General features: G+C 42.2%; 1 protein-coding gene across 1 annotated transcript in view; it reads right to left on the reverse strand.

The window, feature by feature from the left end:
- Window positions 1-274: 274 nt before the first annotated feature.
- The window catches only part of CPS1 (carbamoyl-phosphate synthase 1), a 123,878-nt gene continuing 102,517 nt past the window's right edge, over window positions 275-21,635 (reverse strand). The window contains exons 34-39 of the mRNA XM_080398323.1: window positions 20,872-20,946; window positions 17,779-17,877; window positions 12,340-12,399; window positions 11,248-11,360; window positions 9,847-9,976; window positions 275-8,553 (exon numbers count right to left, since the gene is read on the reverse strand). Of these exons, the coding sequence (XP_080254449.1) occupies window positions 8,455-8,553; window positions 9,847-9,976; window positions 11,248-11,360; window positions 12,340-12,399; window positions 17,779-17,877; window positions 20,872-20,946 (576 nt within the window). The 3' untranslated portion in view covers window positions 275-8,454. The remainder of the gene's footprint in view (window positions 8,554-9,846; window positions 9,977-11,247; window positions 11,361-12,339; window positions 12,400-17,778; window positions 17,878-20,871; window positions 20,947-21,635) is intronic.

Raw genomic sequence — 21,635 nt, forward strand, 5'->3', positions numbered from 1 at the left:
TTACGCTGTACAAAGCACTGTAGTATTCTATTTTCTACAGATCTTATGCAACCTCACCCATCAGATGCCTTACACAGTGCCCTCTAAGGATTCAGGCATCCTTTAAGTCATTCCCTTACCAGTGGAGAACAGCACGTGAGTGGAATTGGGGGTGGATTTGGATTAGGTTCTCTGCATAACTGGAGTTTATACAGCTGTCTGTTGCTACAGGTTAGTATCTGAGGTGGGAAGGCTGAACACCTCCACTGTGCATGGCACGAAAAGGCTAGAGTAGAAGAGCCCTACTCTTCAGCTGAGCCCCAGGCGCACTGCTGCTGAGTACAGCCCTTAACGTGCAGTTTTTGGAAGCTGTTACGATGGCTTAGAGACATTTGGATATAAGGCTTGAGACCTTGGCCCATAGTATCTGAGAGAACTAACATAGGATTAAAGCAAGCTTCTTTTCCAAACAGCTTCTGATGCAAATGGTTACTATGTGAGAATGGAAATTCTCAAACCCTGAGCAGTGAAAGGAAGGTCCTGTAACAGGTGAACACCAGGGGTTACACCCTGATCCCTTCCTGCTGGCTAGAAAAGTCCTTGGAGAAGACAGTTGTTAAAGTGGTATGATACTGCTAGCCCAATGGCCAGCAGGTTTTGCTTGGGTAAATCCCAAGTGGCAAGGGATGTCTATGGACAACGAATGAGATGTGGCTGGTCTCCAACAAGCTACTCTGGCTCTTTAGGAAGTCTGTAGGACTTGAAAGTCCTACCCAGTCTCCAAATCAAGCTTAATAAAAGTCACAACTCTAATGATTGGAAGGTCAGACTCAAGCCCAGCAAATCAGTGACAAAAGGTTCTTATTTCAGCAAAGCAGCAGCTAAAGACAACTACCATCATTTATTGTAACAGATGAGTAAACACATCCTCCCCTCCACACTGGATTAATTCTCAGATTAGCACCAGAGAACCATTTTAAAAGAATTCATATAGAGCACTCAATCTTAATGCATGAGATTGAAAATCTACCCAATGTGGAAGTGGCTTTCTCCATTCTCTCCTCCAACACACACAACATTTCTGTTTAAACACTGGGAGAAGCCATTCTGTTTAGTTAATCCTCATCTCTTGAAGAAGATATATTAAGTCAACACCTTCCCTTTTTAGTCATTCCTTAGAGTGAACAGCCTTTGCGATGGATTTTCTCTGGCAAGGAACATAACAGAAAGGGATTGCGGTAAATGAAGGAATTCTGCAGAAAAGCCACTCCCAATTTAAAGCAGGTAATGAGCACCAGAGCTAGTGTGGAAGCAATTAATTCTAATCACTTATGACACAATAAAATTTAATTGTGGGTTTTTTGAAAACTAAAACCCCAACTATTATTATTAATAGACTTTTCTTGATGGCAGATAGTGAACATAATTTGTTGAGGCTGTTTTTCCTGCTGTTCATTAAAAAAAAATAATTAAAAAATCAGCTTTTATTTAAGGATGCCTAGGCTTACACTAATGTACAAAACAGTGCTATTGCACTGTTTGGATCTCACAGGACAGAAACTACATCTTTGAGGAACTCCAGGATATGCTTTTATACAATCGGCATTCTCCGCTCTGCTGAGGTCTCAGATCTTTATCTATTCAGAGATACTTCAATCTAGGACAGCTGGATGCCTCCAGCTTCATTCATGCTAGTAAGAACAGAAATTGCAAGTGGTTGTTTTGTCATGCACTCATTCAGGTGTTGCATGAGAACCTAGTTGGGGAGTAACAGTAGTGATAACCCAGGCCACAGCACAGCCAGGCGACTCTTGCGTTGATGTGGCTGCATCCCACATTCACTCTCTTCCTGCACCAGATGCTGCTGCAGTGTCAAACAGAAAATGAACTGCTTCCCCTCCACTCTAGCAGCTTATCTCACCCCAGCCTGAACTGCATGAGGAGAGAATGAGGATAGAGAAGGACCATTAGTTAAGTTCTAGTATTTCTCATTTTGATGCTCCACTCATTGGTTTCTCTCCCAGCTAGCTACAGAGCATGACATTTCTTACACTCAAAATATCTTCCAGGCCTTTGAAAGTATAACAACCTCTGAGGCTATCATATCTACCAGAAATTACTTAAAAGCATTTACTAACAAAATAAACTGAGAAATCTAGAATTTGCCCAGTGACTTACATGTCAGTCCTTCTTCCCCTGTACTCGTGACTGTGCCCTTTGGGGTCTGTGCCTAAGCGCCCTTAGAAGTCTGTATTTTCCCTGACTGGTTTGCACAGTATTCAGATGGTGAACGACGTTACTATACTATATCTTACTGTTGTTCATAAGGACATGGTCATATACCTCCTCCTCCTCCTCAACACCGTTACAGGACTTCTTTACTTACCTGTGCCAAGCTCCAACAGGCATATTTTGTTGTCCATGTGAAAACTGCATAGGAGAGACTCCCCACAAGGGACTATTGCTGAGGCACCATGTTGCTTGGGCATCTGAATGAGATATAAATGATACTGCATTGCTGAGACCTTCATTTCAGGATCAACAGCTCAGGCTAAGCTGCAAAACAGATAAATACTGGTACCTTTATAGCTGTTGGAAGAGCACTACAAAAGATTTCAATGCTCAGTTTAGGATATACTAAGAACTCAGACTGGCTAGCAGTAAGAACACACTATTTATTTGCTTTCAGCTGGCCATATCAGTGCATTCAAAATTTGACTAAAGGCTCAGGTCTGACCCTCAGCAAAGGTCACATTTTCGCTTCTTTACCTCCACCATTCTGTCTCCCATGAGTCTTGAAAGGCAGCAAACACTTCAGCCCATGCCCCATGATGCTTAGTCAGAACATAACCCACTTTTCTAAGAGTTATTCTAAGTGCTTCTGTCATAAGGGGATGGATTATAATGCCTCCCGAAGACAGTGAATAGCAGAGGGCCATTTTAAGCTATAATGAGGTCTCATTACTACAAGAGATCTTGAAGGACAAGAGCTTGGCAGCATTTGGTGATGCTCAGGAAGTCAGAAAAAAGAACAAGATTGTCTAGAGCTGGAGGAGCAAATGTTTTTCCTGAAAAGGCACCTGATTCTCTATGATGGATATCTTGGGTGATCATCTACACCAGAGGCTAAAAGCAGTGTCAAATCAGCACAGCAACATTATGCTGGTTTTGCACTGGTGTAAGCAACTCTATACAGACTGAAAAAACTCCTGTATCCATAGAGTCTAAGAAACTTCATGCTATAGGAGTTCAAAAATTGATCTTTAATAACACAGAACTTTCCCTGGGAGAATGAACTGTGCCAGAACTACAAACTCTTTGCACTCCTTGCAGCTCCCTGCACTTGCTGTTCTTGGATACCATCTTAGACGATCCAGAGCATTCATCCAAGATTATGGTAATCCCAAAGCATTACTATTACTCCCTAGCCATTATTCATCTTTTCCCCAAAGTGCATTATTGTGAAGCTTGCACAAATTTTGTAACAAACGCTTCTCTCTCTGTCTCATCTTTACAAACTTCTCTGAATTAAAAGAATTTATCCTAACTGGTATTATCAGTTTGCAGAACTCAGTTTGTTTTAATTATAACGATGAGTGAGAGTTCAGCCTACCTAGTTAATGACAAAATATTGTGTTCTTCATTTAATTATGACACATTAGAAGGTTCAGATTTAAATTCTCTTCAATGTAAGGGTGAAACAAATGTTACAGCATAACTAGATTATTCCCTATAAATTACATTATACAGTTTGAGATTGAGATGCAGAAGGAAGAAAAAAAGAGGCTTTGGGTGCTATTTGGCAGTTTACTGTTGCAGCATAGCAGACTTCTATGTCCTGCAGATGGCTACAGCAGTGGCATTCATATGCTTCATACGGCATGGCAGCACCTCCTGTCCTTGCAGAGATGACAACAGCACTAACTATGTCTGCTAAAAGCTTTCCAAGGTCCAGGGCTGCTCTGACTATGATTTGACATTACAAACATTATAAACAGAAGAAGCCAGCGGTGCTCTCTCCTTTTACCACCTATCTTGATCGTTGCACGAACCCACCCCCCTGCCTAGTGGTTGTTTGCATCTGACTGGGATACAGGCAGCAGGCACGCATTGAACCACTGGTATTGCACACACATTGCACTTGTGGGGTTTAGTATAGTGCTAACTTCCAACGCCCTCCCTACTTTTATGGATCACTTCATTATAAAGATATAGAGCTGCTAAGCTCCCAGACAGACTCATAGATGCCTCTGATGCAAGCACAGAGTACCAAAGCACAAATAGGCTTTCTAACTTTGAGGAGAGTGCAAAATACACTTGGTATGTGGAGAAAGGAAAAAAAAAGCACCTTACAGGCTGGTGGCAACACCCAGTCCAGGAAAACCCAGCGACCTGCAAGGCAAATAATACTTATTTCTCTGCTCACTGCCTACCGAGAGCTCTTTCAGATCATGGAGTCTTTCCTACTTAGCTGTTTCCTAGGACTTTCAGAAACCTGATTTTGACGGTTTCAAATGGTCTCAAAGTAAAGAGGCATCTTAAAGCTTTTCACTATTTCTTTTCAATTATATAAAGCATATGCTTTCATCTCACTGTGTTTTAAATCCTCTACCAGGAAAGCAGAAAGTAGTAGCAATAAGTTGTCTTCACGCTCTTCCATTCTTTTCTTCTTGCTTTCAACGTGCCTAACTATTACTGCTTTACTACTAACCTCTGCAGGGGCTGCCCCAGCAATCCTCAAGTGATTTAAATGGTGCTAACTGCAGAAGAATAAATCCAGGAAGGTGACCAAAACTGGGTATAGAGCCTGACCTTAATGTTCAGCGGTGCTTTCTGGGAAATTGAGCCTCCAGAGCTTCCCAGCTCTTGGCACACTTGGACAGCTATGGCTCCAGAGAGCAGCTCAGCAGACTGACCACTGAGAAAAAAACCATCTCTGTTACTAAAAATTAAGTGCCTTCATCATATTTCGTCATGGCTCTTGCCACCTTTTCTTGTGCTTATCTCAAAAGTTGTGCTTTGTACTGTCTCTTATACCTTCATGTGTCTCTTTATCAACCTCCTTTTAAGACAGTAAAAAAGAATAAAATTGACTGTTCATAGATCAGCAAATTTCTTGCTCTGAATGGCATCCCCTTTCATCTGTCATTGTCATCCTCCCCAAGATTAATAAGAAAAAGACTTTATAAGGCAGAATCTGTTGAAAGCAGAGATGAGCTTGTTACAAAGGATACTAACTGTAACTTTTTCTTTTTAGATCTGCATTGATCCCAACAGCTGCAGATACTTAAAAATCTTTTCCTATAGTGTCTGCACCTTCATTACACAAAGAAGAAAAGCATATCAAGAAAGAAATTCAGCCAGCATTCAGTGTTTGCACAAGGTAAACTGGGGGATGATTTCTTGGGTCCTTCTGACCATGATAAGAGTTATTGTTTCATCTTGCATCCATCAGAACAAAAAGAATATATTTTTTTCCTCCAACAGGGGAAGGGGAGGAGACAACAAAAGGAGATGGAGGAAGAGACAGCTCAGGGGATGGTGTGTATGTATAGATGGGTCTGGTTAAGTGTGGAAGGACATTAGTGTCACCTGCTTCAGAGGAGCGGGGAAGGGACCAGTGTTCAGTACCAGCAGCAAAACTTTAACACTACTGAATAATTATAGAGTACTCAGAATATATTAATCTTGGGTATATTTTTCTGCTAAATTCTACTCTAATTATATGAGAGTCTGTGGACACAAAAGAAGCTGTGGTTTAAGTACCTGCAGCTGCTGCAACAAGTACACCAGGAATGTGTAGACACATGTATACGTAGATACATATACTCTCACACTGTTAGCTAATTAGCAGGAGCATTGTTTAAGAAAGTTAAATTAAAAGCAATAAAGTTTTCCCTATTTTCCAAAACTGACAACCTGTTTTAAAGTTCCCATCTCTTCGATGTTTCTGAGCCTGCTGCCCTATCATCTGGCTCCTCACTTACATTTCACACAACCCTCCTGGGGGATCACGGCATCTCCTTTTTCTTGTATATGTGCAGCTGAAGACAAGAGTTTTTGCTGTGTCCTGCTGCCCTTTTCCTACCACCTCCTCAACTCTGAGTCATACAGCAGCTCCACATTAAATGATGCATTCATCGTCAATGAGAATGATGACTTCATAATGGACTACTGCTCATCAATGTTTTAAAAAACACAAACAAAAACCCAGAACCAAATAAATTTGAAATAAAGGAGGGCAGAATCCAGGCCACACAATTTAAGAATGGATAGCTATCATAATACGGGCATTTATTTCATTTTCAGCTCATGAGAGAAGTGACAAAATAGAAGAGAAAGAACAAGAGAATACAGATGTTTTAAGATGTTGCTTTGTTCACTACTAGAAGTAAAAGCAGGGTGGGAGGATGTGAGATGACACCAGTTGTTAATGAGATTTTTGCAGTGGAAAACAAAAGTGCAGGATGCATATAGACTGCTACTTCATTAACCACCATTAGTCATCCATTTCACAACTAAATGGGTGAGCTCTCAATGACTTTGAGCTCTTCTGGAATTTTGGTGGGGTTTTGTTTTTTCTTTTAATAACATCTGTACTCTAAAAGTGCAAAGCTCTCCCTATGCACAGCAGGCAGGGTTGCGTTTATCACAGCAGTACTGAAGAAATGTCCATTACAAGAGAACTTAAGATGCCAACCAGATGAGAAATAAAGTCCACATTTGGTCCAAAATTTGGTCTTGGTGCTTAGTACCAATTGGTCAGAGAGTCCCGTGGTACTCAAAGGCATCGCTCCTTTGCACTTGTCAATAACAGCTCTCCTCAGATTTTATATTCTTCCTGAAGTGTTTTAGTATTAATTTAAAAAAAAAACCAGACTGCCTACCCACCCTTATTCTCTTTCTACATTCAAAGATTTTTGGGACCCAAGGGAACTTGAGAGCACATGTAAGCAGCAGCCTAGGTTTGTTCATCTCCACAACACAGTCCAAAGTGCACTACTTTCAGTGTTGATAGCTTCGAGAAAGGGTGGTACACAGCTCCACCACCACATATCTAGCACTAGCTGGCAGCAGTATTTCTTGCCAGGGTCTGCAGGTATTGGAGATACACAAGAGGTAGGTCACTACAAACTAGCAGTGCCCTGAAGCTGGTGTCTCAGGCAGACAAGAGTGTGGCTGGAGGACAATGCTCCACTTTAGATTAGCAAGCATCAGAGAAGTCATCCAACTTTGAATCATCTTGAATCATCCTGACTCCAGGGTGTGCTCTGTATATACTGCAACATGGGGGGAAAAAAGACAGACACATAAGTTCCTTAGCTGCTATATGTTTAGAGACAGGTACTGTATATACTGTAGGATGCAGTGCTATTGCCCATAGAGCTGCTGAAATCTTTAGCCATGAAGACAGAAAGTGCTAACACACATCATGTGGCACAGTGGGTGTGCTCCATGGACAGCATTTGCGGGTGTTGCCAGAGATGAAAAAGCAGCAGAGAGGACTGGAGCAAAAGTGAAAGGGTTACTTAATTTGGAGGGGTAAAGCACTGCAACACTTCCACCTTGTTTTGAAAGGATTCAATTTTAATGCCCACAATCATGGCACAAAACATTGGACAGCAACACACAGAAGTCTTTGGGGAGTCCTCCACTTTTGAAGCCAGACACAAAGCTGAGAGAAAGCCTTTATGACACAGGGACAGCAGCCTGAATTCAGAATGTTGAGCCAGAATTTTAAAAATAATAGCTTGAAGGACTGAGAAGGATTTGGAAGCAATTCCAGGACACACACATACAGCCTTCCTCTCCCATCAAATCTACAGGCTGAAGAAGATTCTTGGCCAAGGTTAAAAACACGACAAAAAGTAGCTGCATCATTCCTGTCAGCTGCTGCAGGAAACCATGAGGAATTCGTGTTCATATGTCTTTAAAGAGTTCCTATTACACTCATCACCGTGGCAGGTATCCATGGTATCTTTGGGTGAATCAAGAAGGAGGATGTTCAATTGTTATGTAAAGTTGTAAAATCCTCAGTAATCAGCAATGGAAAGAGAAAGCTAGTGGCTTTCTATGGGAATTTGGGTAATCCAGCATGAGAATAGCTGGGAATATGGACGCAAGGAAGGCATTTCGAAGGAGGAGCAGGCTTGGTTATGAAAAGAACCAGCCCCATGTATAATCACTTGTATCTCCTATCATCTCCTCTGCTATGGTGGTGTCAGGATCTACCTATCTAATAAGTAACTGATATTTGATCCTTTGTGGAAATGGGGGGAAATGTGGAAATGGGTAGAGGCTGGGAAGAGGACAGCTTTCCAATGAGCCATTGAAAGTATTGGCTAGGAATTAGTTGGAGTTGGTAAAACAATCAGTGCAGATGCTATAAAATCCATGGAAAGATGGTTAGGTGTATGATCTGAGGCCCCCTCTCTTTTGTGGTGCCAGAAGCATTGCAGGTTGGAGATAGGTCTTCTATGCAGTGTTTCCGTTGTCAAACTGTTTGTAGTGGAAGAGACTCCTGGAGTCCAATTTCCCAGAGTATTTGACAGCTTCAGCAAAAAGCTTTGTCACCTGTCAATATAAAGCAGAGGAGGACTGAGCATTGCAAAGCCTTCTGGAGAAGGCTGAGTAATAGAGCAGGCTCCACACTCCTACACTGTCACCCGGAAACTACCCTGTGCAGTTCCAGTCCTTGAGTCCATCCAAATCAGTACCAATTTCAAGGTGACTGTGCATGGGGGTTGGCTCCAGCCCCCTGGAGCCTGCCTATTTAGCTGGAGACACTAGAGGCTTCTTTGGCAAAACAGCTCTGTCCCAGGAGAACAGCCATCTCCTCCTACAGCCCAAACCTTTATGAGAACGCAGGGGTCTTTTCCTCTCTCAAACTCAAAGATTAAAACTCTGCAATCAAAAGAGTTCAATGAAATGCATCAGCGGGTGTGGTAATGAATTTTGGATGGGGACTCCTGCTCTGGTCATCAGTGTGTGTTTAGTTAGTAGGCAAAAGATGGGTCTGCAATTTCCCATTCCTACTAATCATGTTTGGCATTATCATGTTTGGCATTATCCTGTCTATGAACTTACAGTTTGGCATTCTCCCTGCTCTCCAGTCACTCCAATCACAGCAGAAGATTTTGCACAGTTGGACACCAGTGTAAGTCACTGGGTTCCATGTCAGTGCCCACTGAAATCAACAGGAATTTGGTTGCTGTGCTTAATGAGAGCCAGATGAGGCTCTTTTGTGACAGTTGAAGCCACTTGCAAAGGAAGTCAAGGTACTGCTGGCAGCAGGAGTCCACTTTGCATTACCAAATACCTCTTCCCCTATCAGTATGTGAAAAGGGTTTGTCATTAGCTACAAACACATAATGACCTGCAACTGGGGACCACAACAGGACAGGCAGCAATTCCACTTGGATGGCACTTTGAAACTGGATTACCCCAAGCATCATTCAAGAAAGCCCAGCTATATCCTGCTTTAAGGTTTAAGGACTGTACTGGAAAAACATCCCACTAAAAAACTGTTCCCATGTGTAATTTAAACATGTTACAGGCAATCTTGTGCAAGAAGTTTGCTCTGAAGTGAAAACGAAACAGCAACAACTTCAGCTGCAGTGCAGGACTCAAAATTTTCTTCGTTCTTTTTTTTTTTTTTTTTTTTTTTTTTTTTACCTTGAGCATTGTTATTTTCTATAGTAGCAAAAAGAAAATACATTCAAACAATTGTGTTGCCAAGATTTTCTGACACATTATTATGTGTCAGACATAACAAGGGTCCAAACGCAGTAGAATCTAAGGTCAAAAGTGCTTGAAAGCTTGGAAGGCTCTTACAGCTAAAAGGAGAAAGAACAACATGGGAAGTACCTGGAAATTAGTGAGCAGAGCAATCCCGCTGTCGATAGCCATCCTCCGGATCACGTAATTATCATGAACCAACTTGCTGTTGCTGTTAGGCAGGTTAATCACCAGATCTATTTTCCCATCCCTTATCAGCCTAAAGAGACAATGCACAAGACAGTATCACAGTGTGTCTTGATTAATGAAAATCTATGATGAATAGCAGAGGCATGCAGGTAAGCAACACTGAAGATTTTCATTTGCGTTTAGTTGTACACGCCAAGAAAGAAGGGTTAAAGGGTTAAGGCACTAAGTTGCAACTCAGAAGTTTGGGCTTTATTTCTGTTTTATTCAGTGATGCAAAGCAATATTCATACAGCTCTGTTAAAGGCATGACTGACTGTTATTAAAAACTAAATATTCAGATCCCACATATCCTTGCATGAATATGTCACATGGAGCAATACATCCAAGCCATTTAGATAGGACTGTTCAATGAGATGTTCATTAATTAACCCAAAACCTGCTGTGGCAATTCCAGGCAGAATCAGATAAAACAAAACCTTTGGATTGAATCCAAAGTCCCATTAAATCACTATCATCTATCTGAACAGGGTCAGCAGTTTGCCCCTTGTATTTGCTGTCCTCAATGTTTGATGCTTGGGATGCAATCCCAAGCACAAATACAGACTGGCCAGAGAATGCACTGAAAGCAGCCATGAGGAGAAAGATTTGGGGGTGCTGGTGCATGAGAAGCTCAACATGGCCAAGCAATGTGTGCTTGTAGCCCAGAAAGCCAACAAAATCCTGGGTTGCATCAAAAGAAGCGTGGCCAGCCGGCCAAGGGAGGTGATTGCCCCCCTCTACTCCACCCTCATCAGACCCCACCTGGAGCACTGCGTTCAGCCCTGGGGCCCCCAACAGAAGAATGACATGGACCTGTTGGAGCAGGTCCAGAGGAGGGCCAGGAAGATGCTCAGAGGGCTGGAGCACCTCTCCTATGAAGACAGGCTGAGAGAGTTGGGGTTGTTCAGTGTGTAGAAGAGAAGGCTCCAGGGACACCTTGTCACAGCCTTCTGGTACTCAAAGGGGGCCTACAAGAAAGCTGGAGAGGGACTCTATACAAGGGCATGTAGTGATAGGACAAGGGGAATGGCTTCAAGCTGAAAAAGAGTGGACTTAGATTAGATATAATGAAGAAATTCTTTACTACGAGAGTGGTGAGGCACCGGCACAGGCTGCCTAGAGAATCTGTGGATGCCCCGTCCCTGGAATTGTTCAAGGCCAGGCTGGATGGGGCTTTGGTCTAGTGGAAGGTGTCCCTGCTCTTGGCAGAGGTGTTGGAACTAGATGTTTGTAAGGTCCCTTCTAACCCAACCCATTCTATGATTCTATGTTAACACAAATTTGACAAGGTATTACTCTTACCTCCTGACTGAGGGGAGGCTCAGATTCTGGCCTTCCTGGGATGGCCATGCCACAGGATTTGCTGGGATGCCATTAGCATTGAGCCAGTCTGAAGTACCTTCTGTGGCATAAAGCTGTTAAGAGAAAAAAAAAAAAAAAGGTTACTTATTACGTGCTTCATAATACCGAAACTTTTCATTTAACTCACAAGGGTCTGACCCAACACACAGCTTGGTTGTCAGAGCTGATTTTGGAGGGCATTTTTCATCACAAAGGTGTTTCTCCATACAGAGAGAGACACACAGAGAACAGCATGACTTTCCCAGCTTTCTGTTATCTGTGATGTGCTGATGCATGACTGTCAATGAATGGTGGTAACACATCCAGAAAGAGTCAGGTGTCTCAGGAAAACCTAAATCCCTCTGACTTTCAATGGGGTTAAGTTCAATCACTTAAAAAAATTTTTTGCAGCCCACCCACCCACCCACACTCCCCTTTCCTTTTTGCCTAGCATTATGTTTTGAAGGGCAGAACTGTAAATCAAGTACTTACACTAATGCCACTGAGGAAAATAATACTTAATACTAAAAAGCTCTCGCCTATCTTCTGTGGCTATGTTGTTAGTTACCTTTCAGTAGGGATATGGATGCAAAATCATGCAGAAGAATTACAAGAGGGATGTAAACACCACAGATTTCATGTCTGCAGCTTGTGAACATCACTGAAGATGAAGCACTGTAAAGACCTTTTCCATAAAAAAGGCTTCTCCTTCCCCCCCCTTCTGTCATACATGGCATCTTGTTGGCATTTTTGTTTCTTGGAGAACTCAGATGAGTTATAACGTGACATCCTGGCTGCAGGCTGATAGCAGAGCCAGGGCTGGTTTTAGCCTTATAACAGTCCCACATATTCAATTAAACAATCACGAAAACTTTCATTTGGGTGATACCTGCTGACTTTACGGGTCCCTCAGCTAAAACCCACTGTTGTACGTGAAAAATGTCCTTTTTTTCCTCTACCTCCAAATAAACTCTGACGTTTTACATTCCTGTAGAGGGGTGAGTATGTTTCAGATTTTGAACACACTAGCTTTAAATAACTGAAACCACCTACCTTAAAACCTTCTTCATGCAGTAGTTCTGCTACGCTGAGGAATCTGGAGCGGAAGGACTTCTGAAGAAGGAAATTTGTTAGATACAGCATCAAAGCTAGGATTTAGAAACAGTGTTTTGTTGAGCAACACAAAGCTCCTCCAGACTGTGCTGAGGCAAACACACCTTTCTGTGCTAAGTGTGTGTGTGTGTGTGTGTGTGTGTGCATGCACACATACAGAAATGCCTGAATTTGTGTGTACGGTGTCATTCCAATAAACCTGTCTGGATCCTGAAGCCCAAGTCACCCCCAGCTGAGACATATTTTGTTACAACACCAGGGTAAGCGTTCCCACTCCAAATTTGACTGCAACCACAGATTTACTACTGCATGTTAAGTATCTGGGCAAGTGTCTTCTCAAATACACCAACTAAAGTCTCCTCTGCTCTTAACTGAGTATCTTTTCAATCACTGCTCAAACATTTGGCCTTTTAATCTGGCAGATAATGTATGGACAGGCTTTGGGCTCCCTTTGGATGCTCTGTTTGCAAATTCACATGAAGAAGAGCCTGCATACGCATGAGTTCATTTCTAACTCCCATGGGTCTATGGAAATAGAAAACCACTCAGGAAATTGGGACACCCTATTCCCAGGAGGACCTGAATGACCAAGTACTTAGGGCGTTTTTGAAAGAAACTCTCATAATGCATACCCAGATCCAACAGAATATAGAAGTACAGATAAGATGACCTTCTGTAGACATCTGCACTTGAACAAGCCATTTTACAACAGGTGAGTAAAAATTTGATCCCAGCATAACTTTCTTCAGGACGCTGAAGGTACAGCAATGCAAAGCTCAGATGCAACACATGCCCTTCTTACTGCCAAGGCAGGCCAGACCTTGCTTTTAACTTTAGCCTGGTCTGACCATTTGCAAGTGAGATTATTGCTAGCTCCCTTGTCCTTGCTGGAGCTACTAATAGGTTAACCTATACAGGTGAGAGTGCAACATTCTGAAGGGTGAACAATTTCCTATGAAGCAAAGGAATCAACAGGTTTTTTTCAAGCACACTGGAAAGAACCTCATTCTGAAAGCCATCTCATTCTGTACACTAACTGGAAAATATAAATATACAGTGTGACAGGGCTGGCAGCTTCCCAGTCAGAGAGAATGGTTCTGCCTTCTGGTCAGGGGGTTTGGCTTTCAAACAGTATTATAAACTTCTATCAAACATGTACTGAACACTTGTGACACATAAAACAGCCTCTCCATGAAAAGAAATTACAGCTGTCAGCTTGCATCGGAGCAGCCTCAGATTTACAAGCTGGCTGAAAGAACCTGTGTAAGAAACCATTAGTTACTAAAGGTGAGAAGTTACAAGATTTATTTAGTGGAAGATATTTATTGTAGGAGAATTGTATTCTTTTTCCTTTATCGGAAAAGTTCTATTTCTCATAACCTCTCTCTCATGTTTGCTAGCATGCATTGCCATTTGTAAAGGGCTATATCCTCAGTTAATTCAATACAGCTACACAAGTTCTCCCTAAGATCCAGCTCAAAATGGAGCCAGCTCATCTCCTGTGCTAATCTTGAATTCCCTATCAAAACCCATTGTGGAGCATGCAAAAATTCTGGTTTGTAAGGAACCAAGGCAGAAGGTTACCTTGAAACAACAGACTTGGAGTGCTGGGATTTAAAAATAAAATACTCCATCAATGCTTTCCGCATCTCATGGTCACCAGCACAGATGTAAGACAGATGCGCTCCATCCCAGAGATATCACTGAATAGCCCAATCAGGAAAGAAAATAAAATGAGCTTTTCAACTCCTCTTGCATAAAATATAAATTATTTAATTGCAGACTCAGGGTTTCAGCATCATAGATTTCTCCAAATTGTGAAAGGAAAACAGGTCAGATTATCAGTTTGCATAAAGTAGTAGAAATTTATTTGTCTAACAAGAAAGTCATACTCCGTTTACCCTGAAAAAGCATCGGGCCCCTAAGATGCCGGGCAACCTCACCCAGTGCAATGTCAGAGCTGCTCACAACTCAGGGACCACCCAGGGGGCTTGCGGCCCCGGCTGGCTGCCCAGCCTGCCTGGTGCTGTCCCACAGATGTCAAGGAGTGCTTGCCTGTTGGATCTGGAGAACGATTCCTTTGTTACCAGCATTTCCGTATGGCCCTAGCAGGGTTACCACTGGAACTGCAACCCGTAAGCACACCACCATGGACGCCCCTCAGCCAGGCTGAGTTTGTTACCTGGGTGTATGGGGACCTGTTTGGACTGCAGGTTGCAGCGCAGCCATTTGACTCCCGATTTGCAAAATACCCCACAGAATGAAACATTTGCAAGGAAACTAAGATTTCCCTGCCTGCTGTTGTTAACTACATCTATTTGACTTCACCTTCCAGAAGGCAGCCTCCTCCCACCTCAACATAACTAATAGCAATGGCATAAAGGTATACTGTATAACCTATTCAGTATACTGAATAACCTAAATATGTTGAGCCTAGATACTTTTGAGGGAAGCTGAATTCAAGACCATTTGGCCTCTTGGTCTCTGCAAGAGCTAAAAGTCCAGCCTAAAAATCAGAGCAAGCCATTAGTCATGAAGCAACGAAGCCTCTGAAAGCGGGATATGTTTTGCACTCAGCATCCTCTACAGGTGAAGCACAGCACCTTCCTCAGAGAAACCCAAGTGGGCTGACGTACGTGCTCCTGACAAGAATCAGCCCTGAGTGCAGCAGAACAGCTTGCAGAAACCACTCTGCAGTTTGAAAGCCAGGGGCCTCTGCCCAGGGAGGGACCTCCAGCCCATCACCCCCTCACAGCAATGACATTTAAACACGAAGTGACGGTGGAGAGGGGCAACCTGATACCTGTCCTTCTGAGCCTGTATTTCCCCCTCTGAGGATATACTGACAGCTTCTGCCAGTTTGAGGCAGATGACCTCATGTTTGTGATTCAAATGAGAGCACCACTACTGGTGTTCACAGCCTGCTTTATGCCTCGTTCCTTGTGCCTCTTGTTTCTGCAGTGAGGGGCTCCCCTCCCCTCCAGCCTGGAATACTCGGGGAAGACCACTCACAGTCTGCACATCAGGTCTAGGTCAGCATTTCAGCCTCCCCTTCCTACAAGGCTTCATCTCCCCTGTTTCAAAATGGACCATTGAAAAGTAGGTAGGTGACAAATTTCAGAGTGGTGAGGGAGCAATACGTCGTTCTCAGCATTAACATTATACTTCTTCTTTTGCAGTTTAATTATAAATCAAAATATGCTGAGATGAAGAGAGACCTTTAAACGATTGATCGGTTGTTTTCAAGTTTCTTTGGCAAGAAAATAAACTGTAAATTACTCATTAAAAAGGACAGAATCTTGTTACTTTTAAAAGGTTTGGGGGGGCTGAGCTTTTGGGGTTGTGTTATTTTTTTTTCACCTTTTTTTTCTTAAGACCTGCGTACATAGAACATTTGGCTCAGTTTAACAGATATTGACACAGAACCTACATAAATGCTTTCTATAGCTAAAATTACTCTTTGCTGCCTGTTACCCTTCAGCTGCTATCAGGAAAATAGGCTTAAATTTTAAACACTGGGCTCTCATTTTTTCTTCTCCTGCTTTTTTCCCCCCCTTTTTAGATGCTGTTTCAAAATCTGCAGTGATTAGGTATACAGTAGGCACACGACTAACTGCCCTAACTAAGTTTCATACTGAACTTTTACATTTTATCTAGGTAGCAAGCAAAGATTTTTCTGCTAATTTGAGGTAACTTAGAGCAACAGTTTCAATCCATAGACGCGTGTATATATGTGTATATTTAAGGACTAAGCAGTAATCTGTGTTAGCAGAAGTCATGTTCCTTTCTGGCCATTTTTCACACACTTCCTTCACATCCTCTGCTGGCAGAGACAGCCCAACATATTTTTCACACCCCAGTTGTCTGACAGGAAAATTCATCTATTCTATTTTGGTTTTTTATTGGCTTTATGCAATAATGTAGGGCATAAGGTTATTACAAGCACAATGGGGAAATGGCAGGAGGCAATCAGTTGTCTTTATGGGGTCCAAGAATGTTCTAGTTGCAGTGGAAACATCTGAATATTTTTGAAGAACATACACAGGTCTCAAAGTTTGCAAGTGTTTCTGACTTCAGCACCTCCTGCAGTTGGTAACCATTCTGTGACAAAGAACAAACACTTTTTGCTTTTCTGCCTAGCAACCTTTTCATGCTGAAATGCACATCCTCCTTACAAAAGGAGGTGCAGGGCTCTTTCTAAGAAAAAAACATCAGGAATTTCTCCACGTAAAGGCTGTTTGCAGAAGCCATTGCACTGGAGGACATTCCCATGATGACACTGTTTAAACTTTTTGTCACATACAGCAACGCTGAGGGTTGCTGACAGCAAAAGATGAAACTAAAGTCCAAGATCCAGTCTAGCGTGGAATCATGGGACCTGCAGAATATGTGTCTGAGAGGCAGTCCCTAAGAAGAGAGCGCTCTGGCAAGATACAGGAAGAAAAAACATTGCTACAGAAATGTAGTGTTGGTTCTTCCCTTTTGAGCTACTTACTGCTGGCTGATAGGAGATGCATGGTAGGGAACAATACTGGCCACACACTGTCATCAAACAGGGAAAGAAATAATGGCAGCTATGCCTCAAGGCAGCCAGGAAAGCATGCAGCAGGGTGAAGACTGTTATCCTTTAATCCCTTGCCAGACTGCACTCAAGTACGTTCCCATTGTGACTCCAATGAGGAGAGGAATGTGACAGTGCCAAACCTGGTAGAGGTCTCATTGCCTGACACGGTTACACCAATAACTAGCCCCACAACAACCTAACAACATTATGTTTCCTACACTGTTGGATGGTGTGACAGCTCTACCCAGAATGAAATACATGCACCTATGGGGAAAGATTAGCAGGTCCAGCTTTGCAGTATGGAAACTGTCTCACTGTTTTGAGGGGGTGGAGGGGAACTAGTTGCAAAAAGGCAAGAGGCAATGTACAGATGGAGTTCATATGTCAGGATTGGAAAGTAGCATCCCCAGGGCTCCCATCTGGGAGGGAGCTAGGAGCAGGCTCTGAGTTCTAGCTGGGACACTTCTCTGAACCAGTTGTCTATAGGCTTTGCTCCCCACAGGAAGGTGGCTTCTAACTCTGATCCCAGACCTCTGCTTTCAGCGATCCCGGGGGTTGGCTCCCAGCAAAATTCTGCAGCTCCCAGTAGAAACCATCAGGAGCCAGAGGGGAAAAAAAAACCCAAACAATAGGCCAGCCCCAGAGAATTCAGTAAAGACCTCTCCATGGTGTTTATTCCTCATTGTCTTACTGCACTTCAAGCTGCATCACAGAGACACATATTTAAGCCAAAAAGACACATGAATGAAACCAAAGGAACAGTTACTGAGTTCCTCTGTGTCAGTCCTTTCTCAGCTTTGATTCTTAGGACTCACCTGGATTCCAATCAAAATTCCTTCCTTAGGAAACCTAAACCCTGTGGCAAGCATAGCCTTCTGGAAGGCAGAGTATACATCCTCCCCGAAGCATGCGACCTGGGAAAAGGCACAGAGAAGGAAGCATGAGGAGAAAAACCAAAAATAACCCCTAATCATTGTTTTAAAAAGAAACAGGAATTAAATTTTTAATTAGGCTCTTTTGACTTTTTTGCCCAGAATCAGAGTGCTTTTGCATGGAGCCTGCAGGCAGGGGTAGAAAAAAAATAAATCAGAAAATCATTGCAGACAAATCTCATCATTTTAATGAAGCAATAACAAAGGAATAAGCAACGCCTTAGTTTCAAACAGCACACCAAGGTGTAATAACAATTGATTCTGCTGAGTTATGGGAATGCTGTATACAGCCTCTGCTCCTATGTTTGTGAGTGCACTGCGAATTGTTTAACATTATATAATGCTTAAATATTAGTGAGTATTCTGTATGCAGGCATGTTTCTCTGCATGTATGCTGCCAACTAGGGTAAGACAGCACTTGCGCCGTCATGTATTTCTGGCATTTCCTCTGAAGATAAACCATGGACTATAAAGTTGTTTTTCCATTAAAAGTCCATAGATGTACAAAATTCAAGTATGCACTTAGGAAAAGAACAAAAAAATCATGACAATTCATAATAATTTATTTTATGTAAACAAAGACTTGATAAAGAAATCAATAAAAATCATTCAGCAGTTCTCCATCATTCAGAACTGCCTGTGGAGCTCAGATGTTCACAGACTGTCATGCGGTAATGATCTTCTGAAAGAACTAAACTATGTTCCTTACCAAAATTTGGAATTCTGATGATGAAAGGAGGAACACACAAGCTTTTGTGAAAGTTTTTTTTAAAAAACAAAACCAAACAAAAAACCACAACAACCCCCCCACCTTTTCGCTTTTTTTTCTGGCTAACTCCACACTTGTTGAAAAACAGTGAGAAGCAGAAACTGTCACAGATTTTTCTCTTTGAAATAACAGATCTGCACACATACACAGATGGGATAAAGGGGCTGATTGAGAATTGCTCTCCCATTTTCCTGCTATGGTCCCTCCCATCACAGAGGGAGCCCTCATATTCATGGTCCCACCGTTACCATGGTGCCAATATTTCCTATGTAAGAAGAACAAATGATGATTTGCCAGATCTTCTGAAGTAAAAAAAAGAACAAACAACAACAACAAAAAAATCCCACAAGGGAAGGGATAAAAAAACCATCATGACAACTAATAACTCAGCTTTTCTCTAAACACTCATCCTTGAGTGTTCAGTCTGTTCTTCAGCGTAAGTGGCTGAGGGGTTACGTATGTCCTGGGCTTTCTAGGGTGGCAGCCAGCTCCCTGCCATGCACACTCGGACCAGGGGTTTCCAGCCTGCCAGGAGAGGTTTATCATTGTGGCGTGGTCAGAATAGCCACAGAACTCAAAGGGACCCACCAGCACTGTGTCTTCTACTGTTGTGGGAACCACAGCTTCCACAAAATACATCTCTGCCAGATAGATGCAACAAATTCAAGCCCAAATCAAGCCATGTGTGTGAAAAATGTCTTTGAGGAATAATTGAGCATTTTACCCAAAGCAAGTTATTATCCTTACTTCACTCATAAGAAAGACTTTCATAACTGTCACATTTTATGGCATTTGTGAATATGGATCTTTCCAACTCATAAAAGTTAATAATCCCTCCTTTATGACCAAGGTAATCTCTAACTCCATATAAAGAGCAGAAAAATAATTCTTGCCCTTAGTTACATTTTTATTCCTTTATTTCATTGGGGGGTGTTTGTGGGGGGTGGGTGTCTGTGTAATCAATTTTGTTCTGAAAATAAGGAAGTCGCTTGGCTTTTTTCTGCCCATTAACTACACTGAAAGGAAATCTTCTGCAATATTGATTTCCCTCACATTATGAAGAGCAAAATAAAGTAATTCTGGAGAGATATAGGAGACCTAAGGCTGTTCTTACCTTGTATCTGGGTATAGTGCTTTTTCATACTAAACTATAAGGCTTTCTTAATGAAAAAAGCTCATGTAGACATACCCAAGCTCATATCAAATGGAGCAGCCCAGGCTCTGCCACCTGCCTAGCTATGGTAGAACAGAGTTAGGCCAGTCTAATTACCTTCAGTATTTAATCACTTCCCGAGTGGGCTTTCTAGCCCAGAATAAGTTTATTGCTACCACAACTTTTCTAGAAGCAACAGAGCAAGCAAGTTTAAAGATGGTTTAGGTATATCTACAGAAGCTATTGACAGCTCAGCAATAACTCTTAAACAAAACTCTTTGTTCTAGATGAATTAATATCCCTTCAAATGATGTTGACAGAAACCTGTACACCTTGAGGAGTGAGGGCTCCCGTCAGTGCTGAGCCTACAAAGGAAGAGAAACAGCTTTCTGCCTTTAGAGTGTGCCATGCATACACCAGAGACATTTTGGAAGCACTTCACAGTAGAAAGAGTAGGTGAAGCAGCTCAGCTTCCCCCTCATCATACTGACAGTCCATACTACAGCCATCGCATTTTATTCACCCTTTCTCTCCTTTCGCACCTTGGGACATGCCTCAATGTTACCTGGCAACAAGAAAAATATCACCACACATATTTGTTGCTTTCAAGAAACCAGCATGTTCCAAGACCAAACACTCATGACCTGGAGACTCAATATTGCTATTCTGGTATGTGTCAATGGGGGGGTTGAAAGCTGTAAGCACTTGTCTGTCTAGAAGCAGGTGATTCATAAAACAGACTGACACATCAAGAACGTCCCAGAACCCAACAGCTCTCAGATAAACTCATTTCAGGCTGTCACACCAACCAGGTCCAACTCGGGGAGCTGACATGCAGGTAAAGAGGGACATCCAGTGGCTGAATAAACTGGGATTTCCAGGACAGTGTGTTTTTACAGCTAAAAAAGATGTTATAAATCTTCTGAAGAAGCTACAGATGCCATCACGATACAGGCAGTAACAAGATCAGTTTCAAAGATTCATGATGTTTAAAGTCAACTTGGTTTCAACAAGAACAACAACAACAAAGAAAAAAGGCAAATCTAGAAGATACCTCCCCAGTAGAGGCCATTTCACATCGGAGAACAGGGTCAGCATCTCTCAGCCGGGACCAAGAAAACATTGGGGCCTGGTGAAAGAAAGAGGTAGGAGATAGTAAGAGAATGCATAGTTTAAAAAAACAAACAAACCACAACAACCACAAAAACAAAACAAAAACAAAACAAAAGCCATCCAGCTACACTTGGAAGTGACAGAAAGAGACAGACATGAATGAATCAAAAAAAAGCACTGGTCAAGGCTGATAAACAAAGGACTACTTGGCAAGTGAGTTCCCCCAGCATCTTGATGATGGACTGGAACAAATAAACTTGTATCTCACCAGTAAATCATCCTTCTAACTCTTGCAGTTCTGCTCATATTCTGATGGCAGATTTCTAATCTGTGGTAGTCCACTATGACTATCATCTTTAGGACACGTTTTAAAACAGAAAAGCTGTGAAGCATCTAATTCATGACACAAGGAGATACACTATCTGAGGGCCCTCTGTTTTTCTTAGAAAACTGTTCTCCAACAGAAATTTTTCACTCACAGGAATCAAACGATTCCACAAGAACACACTATGATTTTTGTATTTTCCCTCTCCCTCCCCAAAATACAGACCTGTATATTTTTTTTTTTAATCTTTTGATTGAAAATATTAAAATCCCTGATCATTATCATTATCTGAGGGCTTAGGTCACTACAGTCTGTGAGTTCTCTTGTCTAATTTGACCTTAAAAAAACAAAAAAAAGAGAGAGAGAGAAAGAAACACTCT

The sequence above is a fragment of the Falco punctatus genome (genome assembly GCF_963210335.1).
Source record: "Falco punctatus genome assembly, chromosome: 8".
Taxonomy (NCBI): Eukaryota; Metazoa; Chordata; class Aves; order Falconiformes; family Falconidae; genus Falco; species Falco punctatus.